This window comes from Acomys russatus, chromosome 17 (genome assembly GCF_903995435.1).
Source record: "Acomys russatus chromosome 17, mAcoRus1.1, whole genome shotgun sequence".
NCBI classification, from domain to species: domain Eukaryota; kingdom Metazoa; phylum Chordata; class Mammalia; order Rodentia; family Muridae; genus Acomys; species Acomys russatus.
Genome location: NC_067153.1, coordinates 48,442,000 through 48,458,543, shown reverse-complemented (window position 1 = coordinate 48,458,543; position 16,544 = coordinate 48,442,000). Strand labels below are relative to the sequence as shown.

Here is a 16,544-nt window from a genome sequence, read left to right as displayed (position 1 = left end):
GACCTCAGGATACTGAAGTCTGAGGGGGAGGTGCAAGATGATGAGGGAGAGGTAGCCACACTCAAACCGTGTCCTGATGGTGGTCTTAAGTCGGATGGGTTGAGCACCAGAGGAAAAGCACCTCTGCAGACTCTTCTCTAATTGACTGTGCTAGTCTTGAACACACTCCGCTCACGCCACCTAGGTTTGGCTCTTTAGGTTACCAAGAAAATGCGCTTGGAGACTTGAGCATCTCTCTGCCCCTGCAGTGAGGGTGTGGAGTTGACTGTTGGCTGTAACGGTCACGTCTGCCCTGTTCTCCCTGAGTGGTTTCTATCCTGGACATGCCAGGTCAGCCTGCCAGAATGTCTCTGCACAGAGACCACACTGCCCTCTGCATGGGAACCTCGTGGGACCTTTCCCAGATCTGCTGGCCTGTGAGGGGACTTCAGAGTTGCCAGGTTGGCTTCTTGTCAGGGTAGAACACACAAATAGGATGACCCAGGAGGGACCAAGGGCCGTGGCCTTTCATCCTGGAGGAGCAAGCGCTGTAGGCTGTAGTCAGAAACTTGAGGAGACAGTGTCCGTGGCCCCAGGGAACCCTCTGCTGACCCTCACAGTGACAGCAGGCAAAGGCAGTTTGCTCGCTCTTTCTCCTTAATGCCATGTTCAGGGAGAAGCCTGTTGGTTAAATCCACCTTCAGGGAAACAGGAACATGTTGGAGTTGGTGGTGGTTCTAGCAAGGTATTTTATAGTCAGCCATTGTTCCTAAGCCTTGAGGCTTACCCAGTCCTTTTCCGGAAGTACCAGGGCGGTTTGGCTGGGTGGAGACTTGTGGTCATGGCCTCCCTATAGACTTTTCCTGAGGCCTTTGTAAAAAGCTATTAAGCATCTCCACCTGCAGCACATGATGGCCGATTTCAGTAAGGGTATTTGAAGTTGTTTCTTTGCACTTGAGACTCAGGTTTCAATGCTGTTTCACTTAAGTCACCTTTCAGCACCCTTGGGTGTTTGCAGTGTGGGGAGAGGAACACTACCCATCTCCCAACTCCCAGTGGCATCTCTTGCTTCCAAAAGAGGGTGTTGTATAGAGGAGAGGGAACCCGCATGCAGCCACTGGGTACTTGGTCCTCTTGAACACCTTTTTTGACCCCAGTAGGGGCTGGGGACACAGCCACACAATGAGTCCCGTCCTTTTGCATGTCTCAGGGACTGACTCTACTAAGGCTGAGACAGACACATGTACAGGAAAGTTCAGCTCAGGTGGGCTATGCTTGCTCTGATGGAGGGCACCAGCTGTGACCTGGAAACTTTGCACGCATGTGTTCGTGCATTCTTTTGAGACAGGGTCTCTCTATTATGTGTAGCTCTGGCTTTCCTGGAACTTGATATGTAGACCAGGCTGGCCTCAAACTCTCAGGGATCCAAGCTGGGCATGGTGGCGCACGCCTTTAATCCCAGCACATGGGAGGCAGAGGCAGGTGGATCGCTGTGAGTTCGAGGCCAGCCTGGGCTACAAAGAGAGTCCAGAACAGTCAAGGCTACACAGAGAGACCCTGTCTCGAACCCCCCCTCAAAAAAATTCTCAGGGGTCCACCTGCCTCTGCCTCTCAAGTGCTAGTATTAAAGTTTTACACCACCATGCCCTGCTTGGTTGATGGTTTCTAATCACATTGTTAACATTCTCACTTAGACCAAAGGAAGGCTTTTCCATCCCTCTGCACCTTGCCCAGGGAAGGCTTCGCCACTCTAGTGGGATATTGTGAGGCCTTGAAGTCCTCAACATAGCCATGCCTGTGTCAAATAACAACAAATCCCTCAGGTCTCCATCACTCTCCATGTGAGGAGCCATTTATTAGGACCCTCCTCGCTGCTTTGGTCAGGGAAACAGGGATATCATAGGTGGTAAGGTTTCTGTGCCTAACTTGGAGACATGGAGCAGTGTGGCCTCTCCTGTGGGCATGCTTGGGATGTGGGCAGGAAATAGGGCCTGTAGTCAGAGTGAGTCTGCAGGGGCATTTTCATGAAGGGATTAGAAAATGAGAGGAGCCTGGTACAACTGGCATTTGGGGCTGGTGACTCTTTATGATGAGAAGGGCCCATTCTGTGTCCCTGGCCACTGCTCACAAGATGTCACAGGATTCATGCCCTACTGAAGACTCAAATGTCCATAGTCATTACTAAATGTCCTCAAACAATTGTCTCCTTCCGGAATACTGGGCTAGGGATATAGGGATTAGCTAGGAGGGACTTAGAATAGTTAAGGTGGGGACAGGGATAACCGAAGCCAAGACAGGAGGCAGGTGGGTAGTAGGAGCAGGCAGGTGGTCTTCAAGGTCACTGAGCCTTCAGCAGCGGTGGCATCTAGCATAGGGACATCGCCGAGTTGACTGTCTTTGTCACACTGGCCTCCTGCTGTCTACAGGGCTTGTCAGGTTCCTCTCAGGGCAGGCTGGCTAAGTGGGTGCTTGGCCAGGGATGACTGGAATGGGATCCTCCATCATCGGCAGCATTGTCATCAATTTTTTTTCCATCCATCCCATGATAGCCCATTAAGTTAAGCCTCCACCAACCCAAGTCTTCAGTCGTGGGCTGTGGCATCTAGCCTGCTCTTCTTGCATCTTCTGTCTGAAACATGCACAAAATCAATCTCCCTTTCCCAGCTCGTCGTGCATACGGTCTGCTTGCAGATGCCCCATAATTAGGGAGTAATTGTGTGATCAAGTAAACTGCAGCAGCTGTGAGAAGAGTGATGCAATAAAGATGTCATCTTGGTTAAGTGGAGGAGCAGCAGGAGGAGGGAGAGGAAAAAAACCCGTTGTATTAGAATTGTAAAATATAGGGACCGGAGAGATGGCTCAGGGGCTAAGAGCACTAGCTGACATGAGTTTGGTTCCTAGCATGCACGTGGCCGCTCACAAGCATCTGTAACGCCAGTTCCAGGGGATCCATCATCCTCTGTTCTTCCTGATACTGCACATTGAGTGGTGCACATACACGTGCAGGCAAAACACCATACACATTAAAAAAAAAAAAAAAAAACCAACTCTAAAGCAGTTGCAAAATATTGTTTTCAAAGGATAGATAATAAATCAAATTGACATGATTAATGCCAGTGTGGGTTGCAACGTTTTCCTTGTCTGCATAAATCTGCTGAGAAGAGGTTTGGAGAAAGGGGTGACGTGTGTATTCAGGCCAAATGTGTTTCTGGTATCAGACTAAAGTTACTTTTATGAGAGGAGGGAGCTCTAGCAGAAAGGCACCACCCTTCTCTGAACGGACACCCCTCTCTCTGACTGAGCTTGGGATATCTGTGCTCAGGGTGACCTTGGACTGACCTCTGGATACGGATCTTATTCTTAGGGATTGCCTGGTCCTGGCTGGGTTCACTCAAGTGGTTCAAAATCTCTTGTCTGTGCTGTATGTGAAACCCCAAGATCCAGAAGAGATGGGTTGTGACCCCACCTGTGCTACCCTCACAATAGGGATAGGGGAGAGGGCCTCTGCTACTCCAGAAAACCCAAGGGCCCTCTGACATTTGGGCAAGTCTCTTCCCAGGACTTCTAGGTAGGTGTGTGTGTGTGTGTGTGTGTGTGTGTTTCTTTGTTTGTTTGAGAATTGGTCTCATTACGGAGGTCTGGCTGTCCTAGAACTCATAGAGTTGAACTCATAGAGATCTGCCTGTCTCTGCCTCTCAAGTACTGGGATTTAAGGTGTGCGCCACCATACTCATCAAGGGACCTGCAGGTTCTAAAAGGGGTGAGATCCTTAAGGCAGCCTTGAGGACATGCGTTGCCAGTGGCACTGTAGTGGCTGAGCTTGCAAACTGCAAGCTTGATGGTGGTTTTTGAGAAGAAGAAAGTGAATTCAGGGACATGTCTGATCCTCGGAAGCCCGTCTGTGTGTCATCTCGTACGCACCTGAGTTACGAGTAGAGCATCAGACGTCTGGGTCAATGCCAAACTAACCACTTTTTGGTCTTTTCCTCTTAAATTTTTCCTCCACACATCTTCAGATTTGAAGACTATGGCAAGATAAAGACACCACATTTTCATGAAGTTAACTGAGCTTTGCAAAATACCTAAAGCTGTTCTGACCGAGGGTGCAGCAAAGTGAGATTACTTTTCTTCTTCTTCTTCTTCTTCTTTACTCTCCCACTGAACAAGGTGCTCTCGCCAGCAAAGTGGGAGAGTGGTGCTTCATGTGAGCCCATGGAAGTGCACCCCAGGGGTTCGGTTACCATAAAAGCTCTCATTGTCCACAAGCCTGAGCCCAGAGTGTGAGTTAGTTGTTTCTTTCCGGCTGTGTTTCCTGCCGGTGCAGGGAGCTCCTGTCTGGCCTACACAGGTACTCCATAAATATCGAGTAGCAACACTTGCATACAGGCACACTCTGCCGCCTCTCGGTGGGTCACGGGGTGATGTCTGAGACCCCAGTTATCTATCCCCCATCTCCGCCCTTGGAATGTTAAATGGTTCCCTTGAAGCCAAGCTTAGCAGGTAATAGAAGCCAGCCCAAGGGGCCTGGAATGGCCAGTGAGCTCTGTGGGAGAGGCCACCGGCTGCCCCTCTGTAGAGCTGCAAATGGTAGTGACGGGGCCTGCAGTAGGCACAAGGACACAGCCCGTCCTCTGACAGGTAGCAGAATTGGGAGATAAGGTGCCTGGCTTCCTTTCCTAAAACACAGGCTGGGCAGATGGGAAGGAGCCACCTGCATGGAAACTCCACAGCTCCCAGGCTCGCCCTGGACCTCTGTGTTCCATTGCTGTGTTGTGGAAAGTCCTTCAGGAGCTAGGCAGCCTGTCACAGGGTGTGTCCTGTCTGGTGGAACGGCTGCTTTTTCCTGTAGCCTCCGTCTGTCTCATCCTCTTATGGTCTACTCCTGTGCTCACCTGTGGAACTTGTTTGCTGCAGCAAGCCCGCTCCCCCTCTTCTCCGCCTTAGTGCCGGGACCATGAAGGCTGACGTCTTGCCTGGTACTAAGGCGTGTAGGTCTATAGTGGTTGTCATAGTTCTGGGAGGAGATGGGGAAACCGAGGCACAGAATTATACCATGGAGGACGAGGGGGCACATGACTGTGACATCTCCTGTGCCTTTCATCTGTTGATGTGTCAGTGGCTCTCAACTGTGCCATCCTTGGCCTGACACATGCCGCCTGCTGCGACTGTCCCTTTCCTACACAGTCTCTCTCTGCTTTTCCTAGCGAGCTCATGCTTTCTCCCATCAGTTCAGCATCTACCTTCATCATGACGGTTTGAGGATCTATCTATCTATCAGTGAGGAAGATGGGGGTACTCCGAGGTGAGGTCAAAGAAAAGGAGCTGGAACGTGGGGTCTCTCTGTTGTGTCTCCGACTGGGGGGAAGTGGGGGGGTGGTGCAGACACAGGTCAATCAAGTCCCATCAAGAGTAGGACAGGCTTTGTAAGAGTGATTTTTAAGAATGGGTAAAATTCTGACCATATGCAGGAAGTGTGAGTTTCTGTTGGCAAGTGTGTGCACGTGAGTGTGCATGTGTAAATACTAGTGAGCATCTGTGTGAGTGTTCATGCACCCATGTGAGTACATGGGCCGATGAGCCCCCCCTGAGGGTGTGTTGAGAATTCAGTGTGTGGTGTGAGTGTGCAAGTGCACACTTCCTGTAAACCCTGGCCTGTTCTCTCTCATTTCTCGGCTACCTCGTCACATAGCCTAGGCTTAGCAAATCTTATCTTAGATATGTGGGATATGGCGTGGTAAAGGAAAGCTCAGAGTTGTTTCCCAGGTACGCCCTTCCCCCACCTCCCAGGTGTCTGTGGTCAGGACAGCTAGGCCTGTGCCCTTGTCTTTAATAATGGGCAAGACAAGAGAAGCAAGCACGACATTGTTACTGGGGAATAGCCCCATCCTTGTGCTAGGGGCCTCGTGGAGAAGGCAGACGGAGGTGGTCGGTAAGTGCTTTTGCAAGCCCGTGGGGTGGACTCTGGGCTGCTGTTGGAGAAATGAGGGCACCACACTTTGGCCCCTGCAGACATTCCTGGGCTCCAGCCATCTGTGAATTCTTTGCTATGAGTGTTGGTTGGTCATTTCTGACACTTGAGTGTGAATCTATTCATGTCCTGAGCCTCGCCCTTCCTGCATCTGGTTTCCTAGGCACCCCCTTCTGCCCGCCCCCATGCTGAAACCAAACCCCCATCATCCTCCCAATGAGGGCTTCTCTGTAGCAGGTTAAAAGACTGCAGAAATGTGAGCACTTCGGAGGACCAAAGGCCTTTGTGTGCACACAAAAGCTCTCCGCGGATACTTTGGGCATCTAAGTGGAAGCCATCAGGGAGGGGCCATACACTGGGAAGAAAATACGCTGGAGGAAAATGAAAGGGGCAGGCCTACTGACGCTGTTGCCATCAGGAGTCCGGATCTGCACAGATTGGTAGAGCTGGCTTTTGGGGATGGGGGGGAGGTAGCGTCACCTTGAAGTGCACAGTAGCCCTTGGGTTTCTTATGTGGAGGAGGAGTTGGTTACTGTGGTGGCTCCACCCACTGGCCTTTCCGTGTGTGTGTGTGTGTGTGTGTGTGTGTGTGTGTGTGTGTGTGTGTGTGTGTGTGTGTGTGGTCAGGGAAGCCTGTCTGGCAGGCATCCTCTACTGCTCTGTAGTCTGGTTCTCACCTCCAGTCTGTGTGTGCTGAACCCCTTTGCCCAAGTGTCCCAGCCTGGCCACTGCTGAGCTTTCTGTCCTGGAAATGGCACCTAAGGTTCAGTGGGCCTGAATGGTGCCTCAGGCATGGGTGTATTCCTGGTCTGGCCTGGCATCTGCTCCCCAAGATGCAGTCAGCCCTAGGAAAGCTAATCATTTCATGCCCAGCATCCCACACAGGAGCAGAAGAGAAATCTGAATAGGCCGCTCGCTGCTCTAATCAGACGCTTCTTTTTCTTTTGTGGTAATATGTGGCAATTCTTTTAAGACTTCACTTTAAAGATGTTAGAAAGTGCCGGGTAATAGTGCCGCACCCTTTTAATGCCAGCACTTGGGAGGTGGAGGCAGAGGTAGGTGAATCTTTGAGCTCAAGGCCAGCCTGGTCTACAGAGTGATTTCCAGGATAGCCAAGGCTACACAGAGAAACTGTGTCTAGAAAAACACATACAGGGGCTGGAGAGATGGCTCAGAGGTTAAGAGCACTGACTGCTCTTCCAGAGGTCATGAGTTCAATTCCCAGCAACCACATGGTGACTCACAACCATCTATAATGTGATCTGATGCCCTCTTCTGGCCTGCAGGTGTACATGCAGGCAGAGCACTGTATACATAATAATAAATAAATCTTAAAAAGAAAAACATATACAAACAAACAAACAAAAACCAAGAAAACAAATCAGCAAAGTGTCCATTTTGTCCTGTTCTTTGTCCCTCCTCATCTGAGCTGGGGTCTAGGAAACCCAGTGTCTGAACAAGCTACTCACTTGCCTTCACTGTCTCCAGTGGCTTTTCCACCCTCTTCCTGTGTGTCAGCTTCTCGCTGGGACACGCTCTTCCTTCCATCCTTCCTCCATCCCTCCTTGATTTTATTCTAAATTTTCTTTTTGAGGCAGGGTCAAATGTATCCCAGGCTAGCCTCAGACTCACTATGTAGCTAATAATGACCTTGACTTCTCAAGGGCCGGCATTACAGATGCACGTCGCCATGCCTGGATTTATGGAGTACCAGGTATTGGATGCAGGCGTTGTGCATGCTGGTTAAGTGCTCTACCAATGGAGATACAACCTCAGTCTCCCCTTCCCTTTTAAAAACTTGTTTAAAATTACATTTTTATGTTTGTGTGCATATGTATATGTATATGGGCACATGCATGCTGTGGTGTGTGTGCATGGTGTGTGTCCATTCTCTCTCCTCCATGTGTGCTCAGGGCTCAAACTCATATCCACGATGGCAGGGCCTTTACCCACTGAGTAAAGACAAATCTCTTTAAAAAAAAAAAAAAAAGAATATGTATGTATATACGCGTGTGTGTGTGTGTGTGTGTGTGTGTGTGTGTGTGTGTGTGTATTGGTGTGTATTGGTTGTGGTAGTGCTGAGACAAAACTCAGATGCTCTTGCATGCTAAGTGAGCTTCTGCCTCCAAGCCCAACCCCCATGTCTTTCTTTGACCAAAGAAGGCAGCCAAAATCTCCACCGATGCACCTGCAATCTGCCTTCCCCATCTTGATTCAAACCAACCCACACAGCTCATAAAGCCCTTACCGACAACGGCCATCTTTCTTGGCTGTGTCTTGTTTGGTTTTGTTTTTCAAGACAGGGTTTCTCTGTGTAGCCTTGGCTGTCCTGGACTCACTTTGTAGACCAGGCTGGCCTTGAACTCACAGTGACCCACCTGCCTCTCTCTCCTAAGTGCTGGGATGAAAGGTGTGTGCCACCCCACCTGGCTTCTTGCTGTGTCTTACTGCACACCACAGCAGCCCAGGGACTAGTGATGGAAGTAGGTGGACTTCCCAGAGGTGGTCCCGAAGGAAGCACAGAGGACAGCTGGTGAGCATTGGGTGAAGTTGACATGGCCCAAAGAAACAGCTTCTAGAACATACGCAGTGCAGTACAGAAGCATGCAGATCTGTAACATTGTCCTAATCTTACAATGATACTCTGTTGTTCTCAGCAGTTGCTCCCAACCCATTCCCCCCCCCCCCCCCCCCCCCGCCAGCCTCTGTGTGGATGTGTGTGTTCTGGGCCTCTGGGCTGCATGGCATCATATAATATAAATCCTTGGTGCCATACCTCAGGGCTCATCAAGGCTGTGATGTATAGCAGTGCCCAGTCCCTCATATAAAGTAATGGCCCATGTCTATCCCTGCTGCTCTATTGAGGGGGTGTCTTGGTTGCTCCTGCTGTCACTGGGGACTTGTGAGTACTGTTGTGAACATGTGTGAACCTGCTTTTTTTTTTTTTCCTTTCTCCTGAGTCCCTGTATTCATATTACCTTGGGCATGTCCCTGGCAGTGGCATGGTGGGCCCTGTAATGGCCACCGTTTGGCTCTAATGAAGTCTCTGCACATATCCCGGTCATGTCTTCTATCATTTTTCTGACCACTCCCCTTTTGGTGAGACAGAGTCTCTCTGTGCATTTCTGGCTCTCCTGAAATTCACTATATAGTGAATTCCCTTCCTGTCAGTGCTTGACCAGGCTGACCTCGAACTCACAGAGGTCTGCCTGCCTTTGCTTCCCAAGTGCTGGGGTTAAAGCTGCGCACCCTCATGCCTGCTGGTTTCTTTTTCTTTCCTTAACCTTGTCAGTGAGGTCCCCTCCCCCAATGGGTGGCAAGATCATCGTGGGACAGCCAGGAACGAAGACCCTTTGCTGAAGTTGCTATCTCCTGCTAGCCCCAGGCCCAACCCCAGCAGGTCCTCTCCAATTCTGTCTGACCCACAAGTGCTTGGTTCTCTGTCCCGAAGCTCCTTTACTCTCATCTGCAAAGCCAGAGTACCTGTTCTGGGGTGATGACCAGCAACAGTCACCCGCAGGGCCTTGCAACCATCCCTGACCCCTCAGAATGGAGTCAGGCATCAGCGTGTCAGCAGCGAGTTGCACCTTATCAGCAGGAGCCGCTCCTGATATGAGCCTGGGTGCTTCCTCCCCTGTATTTTTCACCCCAGCACTTGCTTTCCTCCCTGTCTGTGCTTGAATCCTATGGTGCTGAGCTGTTGATTACGAACCATAGTGTACAACAATCACAATTTTGTAAATAGCAGCTTAGTTTCATTAAAGCCTCCGCGTGTAAAGGCTGTTTACATCCACCCTCTGAAAGCCTCACACCCATTCCCAAAAATGTAAATTACACGCTACAGAGATGATATGGGGTTCGTGCAGCCCAGGGATGGTCCTCCTTTCTCAGCATGGTACCTAACATTTAAGCATCCCTAATGGGCACCTCACCGGTCTCCCAAAGCTGCTGCTCCCGAGTGAGAAAACAGATGATTTTCCATAACTGGCTAAATACTACTTGACACAGAGGTGGACTCTCTAAGAAAATAGGTAATCAGAGATTGACCTAAGATACTTGGCTCCTCTCAGTTCCAGAAGAAAAGGTTTCTGGGAGACTCATGTATCTTAGTTGACACCACAATAATGTCAACAGGATATATGGTAGTGGTGGTGGCGGAGGTCATCCTCAGATAGTTTCCTAAGTTGCTCCCCAGCTTAGTTTGTTGCACTGAACTTAGAACCCACTGATCAAGGAGGCCAGCTGGCCAGTTCTAGGGATCCACTCATCTCTGCCTTCCCACACCCCACCCAGTGTTGGAATTACGGGCACACACAGCCACAGCTGAGCTGATGTGTGGGTCCTGTGGGATCTGAACCCAGTTCCTCATGCTTGCATAGCAAACAAATTACTTAGTGAGCCCCCAGGTATTTTAATCTTAAACCCTACCTCATACCTAATGAAGCTACTGCCATGAGCTTGTTTAGAGTGGACGGTTGGAGGAGGTAGGGCGGAGGGCTCACATCGGGTGGCTGTGTGGCAAAGTCACCCACTGTACTACTCCAGGGTATGTGGCCTGAGCAGATGGGACCCTGGGTCACACACCTCAGACAACTGGTTGACCTCCTGATGCCAGCAGCTCCATGACCAGCCTTCCAGCCCAGTGTCCCCACCAGACAGGTGTCTCCTTCCTATGAGAATTTAGATATTTCATGTTGAATGAGCTACACAATTATTCCTTGTTAAAAGGCATTAAGGATGATTTAATTATAGTCTCTGCTTTTATAGCTATTTCCAGTAGTATAAAGAAACGTGTTAATGCAAGCAAGATTATTTCCAGTAGTATAAAGAAACGTGTTAATGCAAGCAAGCTCAGCATTGTTACACTAAGAGGAGGCACTGGGGCCATGGACTTGTTTGTTTGTTTGTTTTTCTTTTGAGATGTGGTCTTGCTTTGTTGCCCAGGCTGTCCTGGAACTCCCAAGCTTAAGTGATCCTCCAGTCTCAGCCTCTTGGGTTGTAGGATTGTAGGTATTGCCAATATACCTACTGGTGTCTGCGCCTAGTGTTGGTTTTTTGGGGGGACAGGTTGAGGAAAGCTGCTGCCAGGCTCTCCAGTGGGGAAGGAGGAGTCTTGTATCTTGTAAGTCCTGGTGACACCGACCCTGAGTTTATACTCACAGCATTAGGGACACAGGCCTCTACCCCTGTGTACAGGTCAGAAAGGAAGCGCAGCTGCTTGTATCATCAGCACAGGCTATTTGCCTGTTTCTAAAACTCACTTTTGAGACCGTCATACTTTTTGTCTAGCATGGACAGTGCAGTTGCCTCCTCTTCTACTCTGAGAAGGAATTCAGAGGTTATATGGGTGGATACTTGGTGTCCCATGAGAACCCACCAGGAGTCTGAGACCATGAGGGCTGCCAGGAAAAGAAGCCATCCCTGGGTGGCAGCTGCAGCCTCCCTGACAAGGAGAGGTTTCACTGCAGTCTATGGGCAGGAGGAGACGGGAGGAGTGGGCCTGGCCTGGAAGCATAAAAGGGGCAGCTTCAGGCCAATGAAGGGATGAAGACCATTTTTTTTAGATTTGTTTATTTAGGCATTTTATGTATATGGACACGTTGTCTGCATGAACATCTGCACACCAGAAGACAACATTAGACAGTTGTGAGCTGCCGTGTAGGTGCTGGGAACTGAACTCGGGGCCTTCGGAGGACCGTAAGTGCTCTTAGCTACTGAGTCATCTCTCCAATTCAGGATAACAGTAATTTGAGGGTGAGGCCAGCATGGGTGCTCAGTACTGTGCGTTTTTAGTATGGTCAGGCCCTAGCTTGGATGGCTGGGAAACGGGTCTCTGTATCTGGGCCAGGAAGCTGCGGCCTGAACCACAGAGTTGTGGTGGCCAGGAGCCAGTGAGGGATAAAAAGCGGGCCCCTATATAATGACACGGCTGTGTCTGGAGGCCACTGTAAGGAAGAGCTAGCCAATCTGTGGCTTCCTCCTCTTGGCCTGGAGAACTGGGCTCAGACTGCCATGGGACCAAAGATTTATAGTTCAATGGCTGAGTGTTGTCTGTAATCCCAGCCTTTCATGCCCAGCAAATATAAAAAAAATTACTTATAAGCCAGCTCTCTACCGAGGGTCCTGCATGCCCCTCACTGGGTGCTGGCTACAGCTGTAGACTCTAACCATCTTGTCATAGGCCCTCATACTCTTTACCTTGGATTTGCCATAACTTACTGCCATAGCCCCGTTTCCAGCAAAGTTTCATTCGGAGGCCCCGAGAAGGCCTTGTGTTCTTGGGAAGAGTCCCTGCACCCCATGTAGCAGGTGGGGGGGGGGGGGTTAGGGGACCTCACCCGTCACGCACATGCCACCTCTGCAGGCAGTGTGCGGAGCTGGGACCCCCAACCAGGCCATGGTGAGAAGAGACAGAGCTAACAAATTCTATTTCTGCTCCCACAGCCCAACATCGGGCACCTGGGCCTGCCCCATGGGCCATCTGGAGAGAAGGTGGCTGTGGTGACTGTTGATGACTGTGACGCAGCTGTGGCCGTGCACTTTGGAAGTTACGTCGGGAACTACAGCTGTGCTGCCCAGGGCACTCAGAGCGGCTCTAAGAAGTGAGACTCCCGGAGGGGTAACATGGGGCATCCACAACCATTCAAGCCCCGATCAAAACACAAGTCGCCGCTGGCAGGCCAATGCTGAGTACCTTGGTATCCCTGGTCTAAGCTGGTATCAGACTCTCTCCCTGTGGATAGGTGTCTTCCCTCTCAGACCACAGAACCCCCTTAGTCCCCTAGAAGCACCTGCCAAGCCAGGTATAGCGGAGCATACCAATAATCCTAGCACTTGGGAGGCTGAGGCACATGTATTGAGATTTCACATAGCCTGGTCTATATAGAGAATTTGAGGCCAGCCTGGGCTAAGCAGTGAGCACCTTTCAGAAGGGAGGCCAGTCTGAGCCACTTGCCAGTCTTGCCTTGTCTCCCGGGACTGCTGGTCCCTGAACTCTGGAACTACATGAGGTGGAAGTGACTGGGTGTCCTTGCTGGTTTCGGGGTCTCTCGGGGATAGCTTTAACTCGGGACAAAGAAATCCTAGCACCCATACACAGGGTGCTCACTTTATTTTCTTTTGATAACACAAGCCTCAAAAGGTGAGGACCCGCTCCTGCTGTGTCCTAGCTGAGAGTTTGCGGGTGGAATGTAGAACATTGGGTTTTGATTTTCATTTTGAGACAGTGTCTCCCTATATAGCCCAGCCTGTCCCTCCAACCTCTAATTCTCCAGCCTCCGTATTCGTAGGGTTAGGATTTCTGGCTTCTACCACTGCCCCTAGACCCTGCATCTTTATCCCCTGGGAAGGTCATGTCCAGGTAAACGTGATAAGGGCCAAAGCCTTACCCTCCTCACTTAACTTTTACTGGCTTGGTGAACTGGGGCTAGAGCCCTGCCCGGAACCTCAGCTGCCCCCTGCTGGAGCTACAGCTCTGCTCTAGTTCCACTTTCTCCTTAGAGACCCTAGGGACTGTGGGATGTCCCCCCTTCACTGCAGAGTGGAACTCAGCGGGCGGTTCTTAGCTATCACCAAACACCCATTTGTTGGCAAGTGATGCTGATATAAGGAAACCAAGGCCCATAGAAGTGGTGAGGGGCCACCAGTGACCCTGAAGCCGGTGGACGCCTGCCCTGCCCTCTGGTCCTCTGCCTTGTACTTGCACCTTCTCTGTGGTGGCTGCGGCTGGCAGCAGAGTGCCAGTGATGTTACAGCAGGGTCAGGTCTGATATCACAGAAGACGGCTTTGCTTTCCCAGGTCACTGGATCTGACTGGCCCTCTGCTCCTGGGTGGTGTCCCCAACCTGCCAGAAGACTTCCCCGTGCATAGCCGGCAGTTTGTGGGGTGTATGCGAAACCTGTCTGTGGACGGCAGGATCGTGGACATGGCTGCATTCATCGCCAACAATGGCACCAGGGCAGGTATGCACAGACCCTGGGTGCGTAGGGCCAGCGTGGTGGTGCCCACTGGACCTTTATGGCCACCCCCAGGGACAGAGAGGCTGTTTCTACCTTCCAGAGAGTTCTTGAGATGCACCTACCTGTGAGTGAGGACCTCTGGGAATGGGTGTAGAACTTGGGTTGGTGGGCGTGGCCACAGTGCCCGCAGTTTGCTGTGTTCCTGATGTTAGAATGCGCTCGCTTACCTGGGCACACGATCTCAAGGTCTTGAACTGGTCATCGGGCGGTCAGATCAGACTCTGGGATGGCATGGAAACCTGAAGTCTCAGATATGAGTGAAGCAGAGAATTCCACACACTCCAGCTTGGGGCTGTCACCTCGGCCAGCAGGTTCCAGGCTATCCGTCTCCTGCTGGTTGACACTCATATGGGAAATGGTAAAGCTCCTTAAGGGGAGCGGTCTGTACTCCTCAAAGCAAGGCCGGGCCACACCCTTTTTCCTGCAGGCTGTGCTTCTCAAAGGAACTTCTGCGATGGGACCTCGTGTCAGAATGGGGGCACGTGCGTGAACAGGTGGAACACGTACCTCTGTGAGTGTCCACTCCACTTCGGTGGGAAGAACTGTGAACAGGGTAAGAACTTGTCCCTTTCCCTCCAAACCACCAGATGGGAGGAGGGCATAGGAAATAGCAGCATGAGAGAGGCTGGGTGGAGGCCCAGGACCTGGGGTCAGCTCTCTAGGACATAAAGGCAGGTGACCATAAAGGTCAGAAGAACCCATCCCTCGGAGGTGCTTCAGGGTTTGAGCGGTACCTCAGTTTCTTTGCTATTGCTCTGTTAAAATACCATGACCCCCCCCCCCAAAAAAGGCAGCTTAAAGCCGGGTGTGGTGGCACATGCCTTTAATCCCAGCACTCAGAGGTGGCAGAGGCAGGAGGACCAATGTGAGTTCGAGGCCAACCTGGTCTACAAAGTGAGTCCAGGACAGCCAAGGCTACACAGAGAGACCTTGTCTTGAAAAACCAAAAAAAAAAAAAAAAAAAAAAAAAAAAAAAAAAGCAGCTTAAGAGATAAAAGGTTTATTTGACTCACGATCCCAGATCACAGCAAGTCTGTCACAACGGGGATGCCGCAGCAGCAGAACTTGGGAGAGGATGGGTGACATCGCACAGTTACCATAGTCAAGAGCAGAGAGCCATGAATGTGTTCATGCTAGTGCCCCGCTCTCTTTCTTCACTCTTATTCAAGCCTAAGGAATGGTGCTACCCACCCACCCACCACCTGAACCTGCTCCATGTCCCAAGTGCCACAGGACTACCTCTTAACTGTCACAGATCCATCCAGGAGTGTGTTGGGGGCGGGGGTCCTTGCCACACTTGGGTTGTGTCTGGCAACCTTCAAGGCTTCTTTGCCCAGGGGGTTGTACAGAAGCCGTGGTGGGCATCTGTAGAGTCCATTGCTGGGCTTTTAAGGTAGTACTGGGTGTAGATACAAGTCTGAGGCTAGCGGTTGGGTTAGAACGAAAGACCCAGCCCTCACCTGCTTGGTTGCTGAGAAAATGCTCTCTGCCTCATGTCAGGAGGTACCTGAGGTCCTGGTTTTTGTATCTGCAGCTATGCCACACCCACAGCGCTTCAGTGGCGAGAGCATTGTGTCATGGAGTGAGCTCGACATCACCATCTCTGTGCCTTGGTACCTGGGCCTCATGTTCCGGACCCGGAAGGAGGATGGCGTGCTGATGGAGGCCACAGCTGGCATGTCTTCCAGGCTCCACCTCCAGGTGAGTGTGTCTGTGAGCCACCCCAGGTGCCCTGCTGAGCACACAGGTGCCTCCAAAACAGAATCAGACAGAGGGGCTTCCCAGGGTGCCTGTAAAGGACTTCTACCTTTCCCTTCCTCCTCCTATGCTTGTCCTATGGTGAACAGACAGAACACAGAAGGGAAATGTGGGTGACTCGAGCAGGGATGCTATCGTTCCACTCAGAGCAGGGGAAGTGCAGAGAGCACACCTAACTATGGGGTCCTGTGGGGTTCCTTTCCAGCACCTGCTTTCCTTCACTGCAGCTGCAGAGTGGAGCACATACCCATGGGGGCTGCTGCCTCCGTGTAACTTGCCCTTGCCAGCAGCTCTGGTCTGCCCCACTGGAGTTTGCCCCCACCCCCGCCCTTTTTTTTTCCTGGCTAGATTGACAGCCTTTCAGAGCTGACGGCAAAGGTGCGGGGAGTGAGCCTGTGTCAAGTTCAAGTTGCAGCCCCCTAGTCCCATATTAAACCTGCCTAGAGGGCTCTTGAGGTCAGCCCATCGCATCCTGCTACATGTGTGCTGTCTTCATTTTCACCTCTTTACCATTTGGCTTGTTGGAAACCTTAGGTCAGAGTACCTGAACATTTTTGGAAGTGATTTTTAACGCACCCTGTTCACCTATTTGCAGATCTCATGCATGGCAGAGTCCCTACTAGGTTGTTGGAGCCAGAGGTACTAAGGAGGGAGAAGCTTTGTGGGGATCACCCAGTGCTCCTTCACGGGGCTACCCTCCACCTCTCAGCCCCTTCACTGTCAGTGCAGTACAGAGAGCACTTATCCTGTGATCTCCCTGAGGTTTTGGGGTGTTCAGGATGAGCCCACAGCCCACTGCTTGTCCAGGAGGTCCCACCAA

The 16,544-nt window shown here is 51.2% G+C and overlaps 1 protein-coding gene across 1 annotated transcript in view; it reads left to right on the top strand.

Annotated features, from left to right (window-relative positions):
• The window catches only part of LOC127201007 (cadherin EGF LAG seven-pass G-type receptor 1), a 114,714-nt gene that overhangs the window by 85,634 nt on the left and 12,536 nt on the right, over positions 1-16,544 (top strand). The window contains exons 6-9 of the mRNA XM_051159371.1: positions 12,392-12,549; positions 13,746-13,909; positions 14,394-14,519; positions 15,501-15,667. Of these exons, the coding sequence (XP_051015328.1) occupies positions 12,392-12,549; positions 13,746-13,909; positions 14,394-14,519; positions 15,501-15,667 (615 nt within the window). The remainder of the gene's footprint in view (positions 1-12,391; positions 12,550-13,745; positions 13,910-14,393; positions 14,520-15,500; positions 15,668-16,544) is intronic.